The 18,689-nt window shown below is 51.4% G+C and overlaps 1 protein-coding gene across 2 annotated transcripts in view; it reads left to right on the top strand.

Moving 5' to 3' along the window:
- Nucleotides 1-18,689, top strand: part of LOC147717629 (major histocompatibility complex class I-related protein 1-like) — a 348,562-nt gene that overhangs the window by 95,605 nt on the left and 234,268 nt on the right. For both annotated transcript variants that reach the window (XM_086924423.1, XM_086924424.1), the window contains exons 2-3: nucleotides 3,152-3,421; nucleotides 15,525-15,797. In XM_086924423.1, the coding sequence (XP_086780549.1) occupies nucleotides 3,152-3,421; nucleotides 15,525-15,797 (543 nt within the window). The remainder of the gene's footprint in view (nucleotides 1-3,151; nucleotides 3,422-15,524; nucleotides 15,798-18,689) is intronic.

The raw sequence follows: 18,689 nt of genomic DNA, 5'->3' as shown, positions 1-18,689 counted from the left end.
GATCTAGCCCTGATCTCTTGACTGGGTGAGAGCTTTCTGCTTAATTCAGAGACTCTGTCCCTCACCACCCCTTGTTGTAAATATTTTTGTCCACCCTAAGCGTGGAAGGGTATTCTCAGATGTGAGACCCTTGCTCATTGCACCATCAGGATTCAAGCAAACCGGGCCGAAGACGGCTGTAATGCCAGAAACCGGTCCCCGGGAGCTTGTTTCCTTCCCAGTGTAAGAATTGGCTTTTGTAGTTTGGTTTGCCCTGTTCCCATCATGCACTGGGACAGGAACAGACTAATTTGCATACAGCCAGGTTCTGAAACTGGGATGGTGCAGTGAGCTAAAAAACGGTGTTGGATCTAGCCCTGATCTCTTGACTGGGTGAGAGCTTTCTGCTTAATTCAGAGACTCTGTCCCTCACCACCCCTTGTTGTAAATATCATGGGTGAGAGCCAGTTTGAGAGTCAAAGCCTGGTCTGGGTTGAGGTGCCTAACACCTCCTCCAGGACAGGATGGCCTTCTAGGGCGGGAAGCTTCAAATGCAAAGCCGCCTTTCCAATCCAACCCAGGAACCTCCAGATAATGGGGGAGGCTAAGCCCCCTTTCCTGCTCCACTTTTGGTGGGATGAATGGCTGCGGATCTTAGTACGATTAGGAGGAGGGTCCCCACTTAGCCTGCACCACCTTTAGGGCAGGGTAAATGAGGTGAACCCCGCTCCTGAAATTCCACCATCTTGAGATGATGAGAACACCTCTTATAAGGGCTAGAATAGTGCCTCTTCCCACAGGAAGGGGTCATTAGAGGGTGTACACACCCTAAAGGTAAATAGCCCATAGGCTGCTACCTGTCTCCCCTTGTAATGCCCCATAATTCAGTTTTTAGGTGGCACCCTTTGACCTGAACCTCAGATTTGATGGATAAGAGAAGACCAGGAAAAATAAATATTTATTCAGGTATTTGTAAAGTGCAAAACTAATCACCTCTAGGGGGCTCAAGGCACTGTGGGCCATCTGGGAGATTACGCGAAGAAGAAAAAAAACATAACCTACATTCTGCTCCCAGGACTCGGCAATCTCTGCTACTGCGTTGTCCTGCAACCTGAAAGGACTCTAAGAACCTTGGAGCACCTCCAGCCTTCAAGAAATCGCCATGAAGCTCCCTTGGAGTAAAGGTATCACTCACATGCACACCGCAGGCACTGATCCTGTTATGTCCGGTTAGTTGATGTGATGCTCCCCAATGACCTCGAAGCAGCACGGAAGTGAGAAAAGGTACAACAGCTCCCAAGGGTCCGATCTGTCCCCCCTCCCAGTTTGGAGACACCATGACCTACCGGAGCTGTGGCATTTCAATATCCGGGGTATCGTATGCCCAACGGCAGTCACCGAGAAGAAGATTCCACTCTGGTCTCCCGAAGCACCAGAAGCAAGCACCCGTTGCGGGAAGTGAAGACACCAGGGGCCCACTTCCTGAGTGTCCCAGTTGTCCCAAGATTGCCTCTCCAAGTTGCCTGCTCCTGACCTCGAGGACCTCAAGATACACAACGCCTGGCTGACCTGTTCGCTCAACACCGGGCCTCAGCACCAACCAACCAGCCCTGCTCCCATGGTCCCCAGGCCCGTGCATCCTCCTCCCTCTAAGGAGACCCTCTGGACTTACTGTAAGTCCCTAGGTACAATGCTTTTTCATTTGGCCCCTTTGCGCATAAACTTCCAAGACCTCAGCATCACTGCTCCCCGTCGATCCGGGACGCTCCTGAACTTCTCCTGCTGGAACTTTGGTCCTGGTCCCGACATTGACCTTCAATGTAACGGTGAACTTCGTTAAAGTATTGCCTGAATTTTTATGCAATATTCAGCTTTTTCCTCATTGTCTCCTAAGGTGCGTAGTTGCACAAAGAAGTGATATATTTATCAAACTTTGAAAATTCTTAACTCCAAAAAGTATTTGTCCTTGAACTGTGTTTATGGTCTTAAAAATTATATAAAAGTTATTGTTAATTTTGCAAATTATTCTCGGATTTGTTCTTGTGTGTGTCTCATTTTATTGCATTTGGTGCTAAATATTCTGTATTACCCACAGCACTCAGTCAGCTTTGATAGTGCATTGCTGCAATAGGGTATTTAATTATTTTAAAAGTATTTTACTTAAAGCATGATATTTCAGTGGGCTAGCAGTGATCACTAATGGTGCACGGTGAGGGCAACTCCGGTACGCTGCGGAATCTGAGTTTTTGGCTGAACTCCGCGCTCTGCTCAGAGTGCAGAGTTGCAAAATCCTGAAAACTTCATCCGCAGAGCGGAGTTAACCAAGAAGTAAGAAGGCGTGTTTCTTATTTAGCAGCATGCCCCTCCCTGGGCCTATCAGCACAGGATGCTCCCTCCCTCTTAAACTGAGGTGTCTCAACTGTCGTAATTAACCATTATCGTTTAGCAGAAAGGCTAAAATTATGGACAAATTCTGCCCAGTACAACATCAATCATTGACCACGGATATTAGTGTTCATTTATGGACAGTCTGTGTAAATTACACATGGGTGTCACCCTAGACACGCCGCATTCAAATCCTCCCCTCAACCCCTTACAGATGGGGGGCCACAGTAGAAATGCCGACTCTGAATCCTCCCCACAGCACTCACCCAACACACATTCCAGGATTTGTCTAAAAACTTTAAGCCGGAGAGATGGCTGCTGTGTGGCAGTATTATGTTTGGGGGTGTTTAAATGCTGGCCCGTGTAAGGTCTGTTCTCTGCCTCTCCTGGTCCCCTCCAGACTCAAACACTTTTCTTGCTTTCCCCTCCTCCTTGTGAAGCCCCCCGAGGGTCTCCAGTTTTCTTGGGTCGGGAACTTGTGTGACAGAGAGGGGTGGCTGCAAGAGAAGTGTCACTCTCAAGGTGGATTCGCGATTTTTTGCAGCCCCTCCTGTGTGGTGCAGTCTCTGACCCTCTCTCTCTCAGGCTCTCACACCCTCAGGTACTTCTACTTCTCTCTCTCAGGGCCCCTCCCTGAGGTCCCCCAGTTATCTTGGCTGAGAACCTTGTCGACCAGAGTGGATTGCTGGGGCTGGTGTTGTGTGGGGGTGAGGAGGGAAGGTACTACATGACTGTGGTGTCAAGGGTGTGTTTTGTTGTCTGACCCCCTGTCCTTCTCTCACACCAGGATCACACACCCTCCGATACTTCTACTCCTCCTTCTCTGAGCCCCTCCTTGGGCTTCCGCAGTTCTCTCTAGTCGGGTACTTGGATGACGTCCCTATCACCAGTTACACCAGTGAGAGCTGCAGGTTCGAGCCTAGGGCCCCCTGGATGGAGAAGATCACCACTGAGGACCCCCAGTACTGGGACAGGAACACTAAGATCACCCGAAGCATGGAGCAGTTGCTCAGAGCTGAGATGAGGAGCATGATGAACCAAGTCAAGCAGACCAGTGGTGAGTGACTTTAGGGGGGGATGATGGCAACCAGACCAGGGCTGAGTGACATGGGAGGAAAGTGAAGAGGGCAGGTATAGCCTCAGACAACAGAAAATATGGGTCAGGGCAGCACATGTTCAATGGAGGGCAGACAGCTATCACAAGATGGTAGGATGGAAAAGTCCCTCATAGGCTGATGGACGTGCACCCCTGCCCTGAGTGCCCCAACTGCAAAGATCTTGATTCTTGGTGCTGATTTGTTTGTCATGGCATACACAGATCATGCATGTGCACCATGACATGGGCCTTTCTCACGGATTGCGGTCTTCTGTGGCTGGGAGAGGTTCACAAACCCTCGGCTACTGCCATTACCAGGAGTGAAGTAGCACAAGCATGGTGGTGGCAGTATACTGTGTAATGATTAGTAAAAGTAGAAGGCTTTTTTTATCAGTGTCACTGGAGTGAGGCCTTCAGGCCCATTTATGTAAAGTTGTGTGCTTAACTCACCCTTGGCTACATCAGATAGTATGTAGTGCTGTGCAGTACGCATGTGGTTGCATGTGGGTGCAGTTTGTTCATCTGCTGAAAGGCTCAGGGTTCCATTTTGGGAGTTATAGGGCTGACTGGAGGAGCATGGGGAGGTAGAGGAGTTCCCCTAGAGAGATTTGTGGATTGCTGCATTCTTGAGAGGTGGGTGGGACACACACTGGAGGAAGGAAGAGCCAGGCTCTTCTTTGTACTTCACATGGTGCTCTTTAATTCTGAGAGAGGTCAGTCGACAAAGGGTCCTGGGCATATCTGAGAAAGGAGATTTAACTAATAAAAGAATCATAAAGAGTTTCGTGCCCTTTTTTTAACCTTGTCATACACATATCACTGTGACTGACATCCAGGTGTGAAACTTTAGCAACTTCCCTCTGTGACCAACTGCCTTCTGGAGGAAGGGCAGGACAGAGGAGTGTTCACTACAAAAGGAAGCAGACTTGGACACAAAACTAAATTTTATGCCTGTAAATGGACTTTAAGAAGAACCTTGACACCCCCCTCCCAACCCCTCCTAAATTGGCAACTGGTGTCAAACAGCCAGTCGGGCTGTATGTGGAGGTGGAGAATCTCTGCAAGACTTCTACCTGTGACCATGACTGAGAGATAAATTATGCCAGTCTCCCAGCAGGTTAAGGGGACATCACCCAGGGAAATCAAAGGCCACCTGCGCTTGAGTCTGGAGAACCAGTGCCTGCCTATTTGCTAAGATCAGCATGCCCTGTCAGGAAGAGGAGAGACCTTTGAGGGAATGAGATCCAGGTGAGTGGATTCTTAAAGCAAGGTGCGAGGAAGCAGCTCCTGCACCAATCAGGGCATCCCCCATGTGCAGATTCAGTCAAGGACCCCATATACCATAGGGGACCGTCGTGAAGTTAGCTGCTGCAAAGTGCGGCATGCCGATTGAGTCGTTGTCCGTGTTTGGAGTACCACTTGGTGACTCTGAATGCCAGAAGGGGGCAGCGTGAATGGAGAGTGCTGCTGGGTCAATCGCTCGTCGCTTGTATGCAGAGTACACGTTGGCGACCCCGTATGCTAAGGGGGCTGCCATGAAGAACAAGGATCATCACCTGGTTTTGCCGATGCCAAGCGGATCATCGTATGATCTGCGATTGCTGAGCCGCGACAGAGGTTCCGGAACCCAGCTGATCATTCTCCCATCTGTGGCCTGGATCAGAGGAACTTGCCGTCCGAGCAGAAACAGCGCTGCAGACAATCAGCTGTTGTTCAGGTGAAGTCGGGAAAACGGATCACCACCTGTAGCCGCTGCAGACCTCTGAGTGTTGAACGCTTCTGGGGACTCTGGAAGCGGGACCCCAGAGAGCTGGTAAGACTGATCAAAGGGGCCATGGGCCCAAGGGAGCTGTTCTGCTGTACTGCGCTGTAGGCACGGGGACACATTAGTCTTCTGAAGAGTTGCATTGGGACTACTGAGACTCGAACTTCTTGTCGGGCTTATATTGAATGTCACCTCAAGTCAATGTGGAATAGCCACTGCTAATAGAGTAGGAAGTGGGACTCGGGATCTGCCTATCCAACCCTTGAGTATTGTCCTAGATAAGGAGTATATATATTATTTGTGTGTGCCATATTTAGCACAAAAAAGCAGCTATTTGACTGGAGAGTCCTATTACTGCGGCAGCACGCATTTTGATTTGGAGGTGGGTGCCAGGGTCTGCACCCTTGGACTGTTCAACCTACACTACTACTGAGAGTCAAGCTCTGAAGGGGTACAAGACCCAGTTGCTTGCGATCAATAGTAGCCGGGCCTGGGGCATCAGGTGGAAGAGGCCTCAACCACCACGGTTGGGTCCAGTGGTTCCTGCTTGCCCATTGGCCCTCTGAAAAGGGTTTTGACAGAGGGTGAGTGACACTGTGGGATGAACGCAAGCAGACTGGCGGTGAGTGACACCGGAGGTGGTGGGGCAACCTGGTGGGGGCTCTGGGAATGATGGTAACCAGACAAGTGTAAGTGACACCAGGGGGGATTAAGTCGGACTGGGGGTGACTGACACTGGGGGGCAGGGCAACTAAACTGGGGATGAGATGCACTGGGGATAGGGGGGGTGCAACCAGACAAGAGATGACTGACAAAGAGAGGGTGGACCCAGGGGACAATGAGGGTTACCAGTCCTTGGGTGAGTGACATCGGTGGATGGGAGATGACACGAGGGGGAGGGCAGTGACACCCACCGGAGTCACTGAAGTGATCACTGAAAGGTGAGTGAACATGGTTGGGGTGGGGCGTCATCCAGATTACCTAACCGAGGATTGAACAAGACTGGTATTGAGGGACCTGTGGGGGATGAGTGACACTGAGGGGTGGGAGTTTCACTAGGTCCATGAGGAGTGAGGTTGATGGGGAGAGTGCCATGGAAGAGTGAAAGTTAGTAGGGTGTGAGTGACTAAAGAGGAAGAGCAGTCATGCACCAGAATTGGAGAAGGTCTGACCAAAACTCTCCTCCCTGTGCCCCATGATCCCTCAGACCCTCACTCTGCCTTGACTCGCTTCTGGTGATGTGACATCTATCCCTTTCCCACCGTCGCTCTAGTTTATTTTCTCTGTCTTCTTTCTGCAGATGTCCGTCTGTTACTCTGCTCTCGTCAAGCCCTCACTCTGCCCACTCTCTCTTCTGCGGTACAAAAGGGGGTGGTAATGGACGGAGCATCTGAACCAATCAAACACTCACACCCAGTCAAAAGATCTGGGTTTTATCCATCACCGTTCTTTAGCCCACTCTGCCACCCCAGTTCAGACATGGCTATATGCAAATCAGTCTGAACCTGTGCCTCATGGGAACAGTCCAGCCCGAACTGCCAAGCCATGCCTTCCCTGGACCGGAAACAAGCTTCCGAGGACCGGTTTCTGGCATTCCAGCCGTCTCCAGCCCGGCTTGCTTGAATCCAGTGGCAAAGTGAGCAAGTGACTCACGTCTGAGCATACCCTGCCACACTTATGGCGGCCAAAAGTGGTACAAAAGGGGGTGGTAATGGACGGAGCATCTGAACCAATCAAACACTCACACCCAGTCAAAAGATCTGGGTTTAATCCACCACCGTTCTTTAGCCCACTCTGCCACCCCAGTTCAGACATGGCTATATGCAAATCAGTCTGACCCTGTGCCTCATGGGAACAGTCCAGCCCGAACTGCAAAGCCATGCCTTCTCTGGACCGGAAACAAGCTTCTGAGGACTGGTTTCTGGCATTCCAGCCGTCTCCAGCCCGGCTTGCTTGAATCCAGTGGCAAAGTGAGCAAGTGACTCACGTCTGAGCATACCTTGCCACACTTATGGCGGCCAAAAGCGGTACAAAAGGGGGTGGTAATGGACGGAGCATCTGAACCAATCAAACACTCACACCCAGTCAAAAGATCTGGGTTTAATCCATCACCGTTCTTTAGCCCACTCTGCCACCCCAGTTCAGACATGGCTATGCAAATCAGTCTGACCCTGTGCCTCATGGGAACAGTCCAGCCCGAACTGCAAAGCCATGCCTTCTCTGGACCGGAAACAAGCTTCCGAGGACTGGTTTCTGGCATTCCAGCCGTCTCCAGCCCGGCTTGCTTGAATCCAGTGGCAAAGTGAGCAAGTGACTCACGTCTGAGCATACCTTGCCACACTTATGGCGGCCAAAAGCGGTACAAAAGGGGGTGGTAATGGACGGAGCATCTGAACCAATCAAACACTCACACCCGGTCAAAAGATCTGGGTTTAATCCATCACCGTTCTTTAGCCCACTCTGCCACCCCAGTTCAGACATGGCTATTAAAAATTAAAATTATTAAAAGGCTCTTCTATAGCGCATGGCCTCTCGGGAGCATCCCAGCGCTTAAGACTGACCAGACAGAGGTGGATTAAAAATGCAGATCTGTATTATCTAGTTTTTGGAAACAGAAGAGTTTTTAACTTTTTCCGGAAGACAAGGAGGTTAGGCTCTTGGCGAAGAGGTGGAGGAAGAGCATTCCACAACCCAGCCGCATTGTGCGAGAACAGACGGCTTCCTGTGCGGGCTCTGCTGATCCTAGGAGCTATCAGCAGGTTTTGTTGGTTCGAGCGAAGATTCCTAGTAGGTTTGTATGGTCTGATCATGTCATCTAGAATGGGGGGGCCACTTCCATAGAGTGTTTTATGGACCGTGCAGAGTGTCTTAAAATGGATTCGCTCCTTTATGGGGAGCCAGTGCAAGGTGCAGAGTGCGGGCCTGGCTGATGTACGATGGCTAGTGCCCGTGAGTAGCCGTGCTGCGGAATTCTGGACAACCTGAAGTTGCCGGATAACCGACACGGGGGCTCCAAGATAGAGCGCATTTCCATAATCCAGCCTGGATAAAACAAGGGACTGGACTGTGGTTTTCTTTGCTGTTTCGGGTAGCTGAGGAAGGATTTTCCGAATTGTTTTCAGCAGTCCGAAGCAGGTGGCCACTGTCTTCCTTGCCTGGATCTTAAATGACAACTCTGCGTCCAACCAAAACCCGAGACTCTTTATCTCGGTCTTTGGAGTGGGTCCTGGGCCCATACAGGAGGGCCAATGTATCACGTTGTTAAATATGGCTCGTTTTCCTAGAAGCATCAGCTCCGTTTTTCCTCCGTTCAATTTCAGGTGGGACAAGTCCATCCAGTTTGCTACCGCCTCCAGGCAACGGCAAAGCCTGGAGGGGGGGGGACTCCACCTGATTGAGAGAGACAACTAGCTGGGTGTCGTCAGCATAGCTTACCAGTTGGATCCCAAAGGGAGCTACTACTTCCGCCAGGGGCGCCATATAAACATTAAACAGTGTGGGGCTAAGGGAGGAACCCTGTGGCACCCCACACTGTAATGGCATTGATGGGGAGCAGCTATTTTCTGAAAAGACCTTAAAGAATCTATCGCCAAGAAAGGACTCCAGCCACATGAGTGCCCTGCCTTTGACGCCCAGCTTTCTGAGATGAGACAGGAGGACACGGTGGTTCACCGTGTCGAAGGCGGCACTGAGGTCCAGGAGGATAATGGCCGCGCTGCCACCTGCGTCCAGAATCCTCCTGGAATCCTCTACCACCCTCAACAGTGCCGTCTCCGTTCCCTGTCCTCTCCGGAACCCGGTTTGGGTTGGATGGAGCAGGTTATGGGTCTCCAGAAAGGATGCTAATTGTTTATTTACCCATTTCTCGGCAAGTTTACTAATGCCAGGGAGCAGGGAAATGGGACGGTAGTTGGAAAAGTCTTGGGGGTCGAGATGTGGCTTTTTTAACAAGGCCCTAACCATGGCCAGTTTCCAGTCTTGAGGTACCCTTCCGGATTCAAGTGAAGTGTTAACTAGATGGATGATGTATGTACTGATATTAGGCAGGGCTAGCTTTAGAATATTCATAGGGGCAGGGTCTAGCGGAGAGCCGCTTTTTACAGAGTTGAAAAGCGAGGGTAGAAGTTCAGTACTGAGGGGGGAAAAGAAAGAGAGGCAAGGCAGAATAATGTCAGTATTGTCTGGCAAAGGAAGGATAGGTTCTTCCAAAGGTAGAGGAGGGAGGGACAGGAGGATCTTTTGAATTTTTTCAGCAAAAAAATTCGCCAGATTGTTGCAGTGAGCGTCAGCCTCCTCCGTACAGAGTGGTGATGATGTCGGGTCGGGGGCTTTTAACAGAGATTTAGCTATCTTAAACATCTCTCTTGGGGCATTGGCAGAGATCTCTATTTTTTCTGCGTAAAAGATGGATTTGGCCACGTTAAGAGCAGATTTATATTTTTTTAGAGAGAGTCTATATTTGTTTTTTTTCTCTTCCTCAAAATGTTTTCGCCACTGTCTCTCCAACCGTTTACATTCTTGTTTTAGGGACCTTAGCTCAGAAGTAATCCAAGGTTGTTTAGTGGAGCCTTTCTTTTTGGAGATGTTTATTTTTGGAAGCACCTTATCCAATGATGATTCAATCCATTTGTTGAAGTCCACATTAGCCCTGTCAATATCCTGATTGGCCTGGGGTTCGCTTGTGTTCAGTGCCTCTACCCATTCATTCATTTCTAATTTCGTCCACCGCCTACTCAGAGTTTTACTGGGCAGTTTTGCTGGACCGGGTATGGGCGTATTCCATATGAAGGGAATGACCATATGATCTGTCCAAGGAATAGGGTATGGCTCGGCTGATGTTAAGTCCACAATGTTTGAAAATATGGGGTCTAGAAGGTTCCCTTTAGAGTGGGTGAGATGTGAGACTATCAGATTCAGTTCACATGCCGCAAGATCCTTGGTTAATTCTGTGGCAATAGTATCTGAGGGATTATTGAAATGAAGATTCAAGTCTCCCAGTACTATGAAATTTGAGACCCTGCTAGCCAACTCTATAGTTGATTCGATTATTCCTTCCAGAAATTGTCCAATAGCGCCAGGTGGACGGTAAATTAAAAGTCCAGAAAATGACACTTCTGGGGATAAAGTGATAGCAAATTGTGCACTTTCACAGTCAGGGATGGAGCTGTCGATCATACGACAGATTAAGTGCTCCCTATATACTATGGCTATCCCTCCTCCAACTTTAAGTTGTCTGTCCCTGCGTTGGATCAGATATCCCGGAGGAAGGGCCTGGACGATATCTGGGCCAGACGTGGATCCCAACCACGTTTCAGTTAAAAAGAGAATGTCAAGTCCAAGATCTTGAATTAGCAAGGAAATTTCAGTAGCATGTTTAGGTAATGAGCGGCAATTGACCAAAGCCATTTTCAGGACGCCTTCTGCTTTAGTTGTATTAATATCCGCTTCCGTAGTTCTAAACGGGCAGTGTTGACAGGAGGGACGACACGTCGCTAGGTTTATAGAATGAGTGCAAGAGGGTGGCAGGATACTCTTAAGTGCAAGGAGAGTCAGGCGAGAGTAAGTCTGTAAACAGCTGGAAGATCGGTCAGAGGTTCTGGTCCTTGAGCCCGACCGAGCGCGAACGGGCGCAAACGGGCTTACCTCTGGCGCACCTCCGGCGCAGGTCCGGTGCGTCCGCTGCCCGCGTCCGCTGCGCGGAAGCATGACTGACCGTTTAAGTAGAGCGACTAGAGCGCTCGTCCAATAGCGCCCAACCTAAGATGGCCGCCAACTACAGCAACCCGGGACCCGGTGAACTTAGCCTCGAGGACGGCCAAGCCCCACCTGGGAAGTGGGGAAGAATGATGAAGGTGCTAGCGTGTCCTAAAAATTAATATCAGCCCCTAAGGTGTGCAAAATCTGGCTCGAGGGGGGGGGACGGACACAAGGGGAAATTCTATTGAACAATAGCAATATTAAAGTTTTAAAAGTTTTAAAAGAGCGACCGCTCGGGAGCAGCCTTAAGCGTCTGTACAAGGTAATCTCCCGATTTGGTAGAGAGCCCCTCCTTAAGTAGAGCGACTAGAGCGCTCGTCCAATAGCGGCCAACCTAAGATGGCCGCCAACTACAGCAACCCGGGGAACTTAGCCTCGAGGACGGCCAAGCCCCACCTGGGAAGCGGGGAAGAATGATGAAGGTGCTAGCGTGTCCTAAAAATTAATATCAGCCCCTAAGGTGTGCAAAATCTGGCTCGAGGGGGGGGGGGGGGGGGGGCGGACACAAGGGGAAATTCTATTGAACAATAGCAATATTAAAGTTTTAAAAGTTTTAAAAGAGCGACCGCTCGGGAGCAGCCTTAAGCGTCTGTACAAGGTAATCTCCCGATTTGGTAGAGAGCCCCTCCTTAAGTAGAGCGACTAGAGCGCTCGTCCAATAGCGCCCAACCTAAGATGGCCGCCAACTACAGCAACCCGGGACCCGGTGAACTTAGCCTCGAGGACGGCCAAGCCCCACCTGGGAAGCGGGGAAGAATGATGAAGGTGTTAGCGTGTCCTAAAAATTAATATCAGCCCCTAAGGTGTGCAAAATCTGGCTCGAGGGGGGGGGGACGGACACAAGGGGAAATTCTATTGAACAATAGCAATATTAAAGTTTTAAAAGAGCGACCGCTCGGGAGCAGCCTTAAGCGTCTGTACAAGGTAATCTCCCGATTTGGTAGAGAGCCCCTCCTTAAGTAGAGCGACTAGAGCGCTCGTCCAATAGCGCCCAACCTAAGATGGCCGCCAACTACAGCAACCCGGGACCCGGTGAACTTAGCCTCGAGGACGGCCAAGCCCCACCTGGGAAGCGGGGAAGAATGATGAAGGTGCTAGCGTGTCCTAAAAATTAATATCAGCCCCTAAGGTGTGCAAAATCTGGCTCGAGGGGGGGGGGGACGGACACAAGGGGAAATTTTATTGAACAATAGCAATATTAAAGTTTTAAAAGTTTTAAAAGAGCGACCGCTCGGGAGCAGCCTTAAGCGTCTGTACAAGGTAATCTCCCGATTTGGTAGAGAGCCCCTCCTTAAGTAGAGCGACTAGAGCGCTCGTCCAATAGCGCCCAACCTAAGATGGCCGCCAACTACAGCAACCCGGGACCCGGTGAACTTAGCCTCGAGGACGGCCAAGCCCCACCTGGGAAGCGGGGAAGAATGATGAAGGTGCTAGCGTGTCCTAAAAATTTATATCAGCCCCTAAGGTGTGCAAAATCTGGCTCGAGGGGGGGGGACGGACACAAGGGGAAATTCTATTGAACAATAGCAATATTAAAGTTTTAAAAGTTTTAAAAGAGCGACCGCTCGGGAGCAGCCTTAAGCGTCTGTACAAGGTAATCTCCCGATTTGGTAGAGAGCCCCTCCTTAAGTAGAGCGACTAGAGCGCTCGTCCAATAGCGCCCAACCTAAGATGGCCGCCAACTACAGCAACCCGGGACCCGGTGAACTTAGCCTCGAGGACGGCCAAGCCCCACCTGGGAAGCGGGGAAGAATGATGAAGGTGCTAGCGTGTCCTAAAAATTAATATCAGTCCCTAAGGTGTGCAAAATCTGGCTCGAGGGGGGGGACGGACACAAGGGGAAATTCTATTGAACAATAGCAATATTAAAGTTTTAAAAGTTTTAAAAGAGCTACCGCTCGGGAGCAGCCTTAAGCGTCTGTACAAGGTAATCTCCCGATTTGGTAGAGAGCCCCTCCTTAAGTAGAGCGACTAGAGCGCTCGTCCAATAGCGCCCAACCTAAGATGGCCGCCAACTACAGCAACCCGGGACCCGGTGAACTTAGCCTCGAGGACGGCCAAGCCCCACCTGGGAAGCGGGGAAGAATGATGAAGGTGCTAGCGTGTCCTAAAAATTAATATCAGCCCCTAAGGTGTGCAAAATCTGGCTCGAGCGGGGGGGACGGACACAAGGGGAAATTCTATTGAACAATAGCAATATTAAAGTTTTAAAAGTTTTAAAAGAGCAACCGCTCGGGAGCAGCCTTAAGCGTCTGTACAAGGTAATCTCCCGATTTGGTAGAGAGCCCCTCCTTAAGTAGAGCGACTAGAGCGCTCGTCCAATAGCGCCCAACCTAAGATGGCTGCCAACTACAGCAACCCGGGGCCCGGTGAACTTAGCCTCGAGGACGGCCAAGCCCCACCTGGGAAGCGGGGAAGAATGATGAAGGTGCTAGCGTGTCCTAAAAATTAATATCAGCCCCTAAGGTGTGCAAAATCTGGCTCGAGGGGGGGGGGACGGACACAAGGGGAAATTCTATTGAACAATAGCAATATTAAAGTTTTAAAAGTTTTAAAAGAGCGACCGCTCGGGAGCAGCCTTAAGCGTCTGTACAAGGTAATCTCCCGATTTGGTAGAGAGCCCCTCCTTAAGTAGAGCGACTAGAGCGCTCGTCCAATAGCGCCCAACCTAAGATGGCCGCCAACTACAGCAACCCGGGACCCGGTGAACTTAGCCTCGAGGACGGCCAAGCCCCACCTGGGAAGCGGGGTAAGAATGATGAAGGTGCTAGCGTGTCCTAAAAATTAATATCAGCCCCTAAGGTGTGCAAAATCTGGCTCGAGGGGGGGGATGGACACAAGGGGAAATTCTATTGAACAATAGCAATATTAAAGTTTTAAAAGTTTTAAAAGAGTGACCGCTCGGGAGCAGCCTTAAGCGTCTGTACAAGGTAATGCAAATCAGTCTGACCCTGTGCCTCATGGGAACAGTCCAGCCCGAACTGCCAAGCCATGCCTTCCCTGGACCGGAAACAAGCTTCCGAGGACCGGTTTCTGGCATTCCAGCCGTCTCCAGCCCGGCTTGCTTGAATCCAGTGGCAAAGTGAGCAAGTGACTCACGTCTGAGCATACCCTGCCACACTTATGGCGGCCAAAAGTGGTACAAAAGGAGGTGGTAATGGACGGAGCATCTGAACCAATCAAACACTCACACCCAGTCAAAAGATCTGGGTTTAATCCATCACCATTCTTTAGCCCACTCTGCCACCCCAGTTCAGACATGGCTATATGCAAATCAGTCTGACCCTGTGCCTCATGGGAACAGTCCAGCCCGAACTGCAAAGCCATGCCTTCTCTGGACCGGAAACAAGCTTCCGAGGACTGGTTTCTGGCATTCCAGCCGTCTCCAGCCCGGCTTGCTTGAATCCAGTGGCAAAGTGAGCAAGTGACTCACGTCTGAGCATACCTTGCCACACTTATGGCGGCCAAAAGCGGTACAAAAGGGGGTGGTAATGGACGGAGCATCTGAACCAATCAAACACTCACACCCAGTCAAAAGATCTGGGTTTAATCCATCACCGTTCTTTAGCCCACTCTGCCACCGCAGTTCAGACATGGCTATATGCAAATCAGTCTGACCCTGTGCCTCATGGGAACAGTCCAGCCCGAACTGCCAAGCCATGCCTTCCCTGGACCGGAAACAAGCTTCCGAGGACCGGTTTCTGGCATTCCAGCCGTCTCCAGCCCGGCTTGCTTGAATCCAGTGGCAAAGTGAGCAAGTGACTCACGTCTGAGCATACCCTGCCACACTTATGGCGGCCAAAAGTGGTACAAAAGGGGGTGGTAATGGACGGAGCATCTGAACCAATCAAACACTCACACCCAGTCAAAAGATCTGGGTTTAATCCATCACCGTTCTTTAGCCCACTCTGCCACCCCAGTTCAGACATGGCTATATGCAAATCAGTCTGACCCTGTGCCTCATAGGAACAGTCCAGCCCGAAATGCCAAGCCATGCCTTCCCTGGACCGGAAACAAGCTTCCGAGGACCGGTTTCTGGCACTCCAGCCGTCTTCAGCCCGGCTTGCTTGAATCCAGTGGCAAAGTGAGCAAGGGACTCACGTCTGAGCATACCCTGCCACAATTATGGCGGCCAAAAGTGGTACAAAAGGGGGTGGTAATGGATGGAGCATCTGAAGCCCAGAGGGGGAGCGGAGCAGAGCAAGGCCCCCGAAGAGAATAAGGGTCAGGAGAGAGAGTGATACAAAAGGGGGTGGTAATGGACGGAGCATCTGAACCAATCAAATACTCACACCCAGTCAAAAGATCTGGGTTTAATCCATCACCGTTCTTTAGCCCACTCTGCCACCCCAGTTCAGACATGTCTATATTGAAAGGGTCAGACTGATTTGCATCTCCCTTTTGTACCACTCTCTCTTCTGGCCCTTATTCTCTTCGGGGGCCTTGCTCTTCTCCGCTCCCCCTCTGAACTTCACGCTTAGCCCTCGGACCCTCACTTTGCTCCTTCAGCTCCTCACTTGTCTATGCCTCTCTCCCCCTCAGGTCTCCATATTGTCCAGTGGATGTCCAGGTGTGAGCTTCATGATGACGGCTCCATCTCGGGGGATTACCAGTTTGCCTTGGACAGCAACCACTTCCTCAGCTTCGACAAGGAAAGACTGACCTTCACCGCGGCTATGGATGCGGCCAAGATAACACAAGACAGCTGGAACTCAAAGAGGTTCATCCTAAAGCAAATGAAGGACTACCTGGAGGGGATGTGCATCAAGTACCTGAAGATATACCTGGAGTACGGAGCGAGCAGTCTGCAGAGAGGTTGGTATGAGTGATTATTTTGTGCTCAGTGCCACTGAAGACTGGTACTAGTAGCACCCCACTGCGCGGAGCTCATGGTGGAGGTTTGGAAGTAGTGTGGCTGTTGAGAAGTTGTGGTTTGTTTTCTGCCTCTGTGAGGTCCCGTCTGTACCTCTTTCCCACCCCCCCAAACTCGGTTACACACGGTAGGACGTTTGCTAACCACGCCCCCAACCCCAGGGTGAGGTCCGTCTCCTTGCCTCCACTACGCAGTGAGGAGGCTGCAGCACCCCCAAAACAACTATGCAGGATCTCAGAAGGTGAATGAGCCATAAAGATGCCTTTACATTTAGTTTTTATCTTATCACACTGTGCTCCAGAGACAGAGGTCATATGTCGGTATGTGTCTTCCAACAAATTGCTTTCTCTTAAAAGGGAGGTTGGTGTTTATTTTTCTTTCTCTGACCTCAAGCTGAGAGTATTTTGTAAAATGTTGTAAAGTGAACGATGTGACAATATTGCTGGTTTGAAAGGAAAGACTATAGGATTTAATTATTGTTTCTACGACCCTTGAACCTGCCTCCAGGCAGGTCGCTCCCCAGGCCGCGCACCTCCACCTGACTGTGCCCATGCTCCTGAGTCCAGCTGCTCCCTGGTGCAGAGTTCGAGGCCCGCCTCCACCCGCAGGCTACCACCTGCGCCTCATCCCTGGTGGCCAGTGGTAGGCTGCATGTTTGTCCCTGCTGTTCTTTATTGTGCTCTATTTTGTGCTCTGCTGTTATTTTATAGTGCTTCATTTCTGTGCCCTGCTATCGTTTTTTGTGCCCCATTTTGTGCTGTGCTATCGTTTTTTGTGTCCCATCTTGTGTTCTGCTATCGTTTTTGTGCCCCATTAGTGCTCTGCTATCGTTTTTTGTGCCCCATTCTGTGCTCTGCTATCGCTCTTATTGTGCTCTATTTTTTGTGCTCTGTTATCTTTTTTTATTGCATCACTGTACTGCATCTGCCCCTGTTTACTGTACTGGCTCTTGCTTTCTGTCTCTGTTTACGCGCCTTCTCTCCCCTTCGTCGTCCTTTTCCCAGCCTTCCCGCCGCTGCGTCCCCTGCGGCCCCGCACCCCCCGCTCGCCCATTCGTCGCTCCCCCCTCCCAGCTGCTCCTCCCTCCCACTTCCCCTTCTTATGGCGGCCGCTGCACAGCCGTGCGCAGCGGGCGCGCCGCTGGCGCACCTAAGGCGCGCTTAAGGCAAAGTCGTCTGCGCCCATCCGCTCCTTTACTGCGCTCAGCGCCAGAACCCCTGGCCCACGTGGATGCAATGATGCCCGACTGAGCTGCGATGCCAGCATCCTCCACGCACTCAACACCGGCCGAGAACACACCTGCTACCAAGCTACCCCGAAGCGCACCCATGGACCCTTCACCTGCCGGAGCTGCAGCTTCACCAGCATCCGGCCAGCCAAACCGCCAACCAAGGAACCCAACTACCTCAGATGCATCCTTCTCAACTCCCGCTCCGCCCACAAACACGCCGTCGAACTCTGACCCTCTTGACTCCACCTCCCCGGACGTCGCCTTCCTGACAGAGACCTGGTTGAACCCCACCTCAGCACCCGACATCGCCGTAGCCATCCCAAAAGGCAACAAGATCACCCACAGAGACCGCACCAACAGAACAGGAAGAGGAATCGCCATCGTCCACAGGAACACCCTCAGAGTCTTAACCAACACCGACGACACCCTCAGCACTGCCGAACACATGCACTTCCAGATCCACACCGACCCCAACACCATCCTCAGAGGAACCCTCGTTTACAGACCCCCCCGGACCCCGACCCCAGTTCAGCGACTCCATCACCGACTTCATCAGCACGCACGCCCTCGCCTCCACAGACTACATCCTCCTTGGAGACCTGAACTTCCACCTCGAGAACAACAATGACACCAACTCCACCACCCTGATCGACAACCTCGCCAACCTCGGACTCAGACAGCTTGTGACAACACCCACCCACGCCGCTGGCCACACGCTCGACCCCATCTTCACCGCAAGCCCCCACGTCTCCTTCAACCACACCACCGAACCCCACTGGACCGACCACCACTGCATCCACTTCACCTTCAGGAAGCCCACCACGCACCACCGCACTCAACAGATGCTTCAACGCTGCTGGGGCAAAGTCACCGAAGAACAGCTAACCACCACCCTCACCCAGAACCCACCCGCCGACTCCACCGATCCCGACACTGCCATCCGCAACCTCAGACAATGGATCGAAGACTGCGCCAACACCCTCGCCCCACTCAAGTCACCCTCCAACAGCCACACCAGCAAGAAAGTCACTTGGTTCACCGAAGACGTCCAGGCCTCCAATCGAACATGCCGAAAATTGGAGAAGAACTGGCTCCGCGAACGATCACCGGACAGCTACACAGCGCATAAAAACGCCACCCGCAAACACCATCAACTCATCAGAGCCGCCAAGAGGGCCTCCTTCAAGGACCGCCTAGATAACAACGCACACAACAGCAAAGAGCTCTTCAACATCGTGAAGGAACTCTCCAACCCCAGCTCCAACACCAACGACATCCCGCCTTCGCAAGACCTGTGCGACTCACTGGCCAACTTCTTCCACCTCAAGATCGCCAACATCCACGACGACAGCTTCAGCGCCGCGACCACCCTGACAACGAGCGCCCCCACAACCACCATCCGCACCAACTGCCTGCTCGCCTGGACCAGCGTCAACGACAAGGACACCAGCAAGACCATGAACACCATCCACTCCAGATCACCGTTAGACCCTTGCCCTCACCACATCTTCAACAAAGGCAGCACAGCCATCGCACCCCATCTCAGGAGAGTAATCAACATCTCCTTCGAGACAGCAACCTTCCCGGAAAGCTGGAAGCACGC

The sequence above is a fragment of the Lissotriton vulgaris genome, chromosome 5 (genome assembly GCF_964263255.1).
Source record: "Lissotriton vulgaris chromosome 5, aLisVul1.2, whole genome shotgun sequence".
Taxonomy (NCBI): Eukaryota; Metazoa; Chordata; class Amphibia; order Caudata; family Salamandridae; genus Lissotriton; species Lissotriton vulgaris.
The sequence above is the reverse complement of the archived record's forward strand: the minus strand, read 5'-3'. Positions and strand labels throughout refer to the sequence as shown.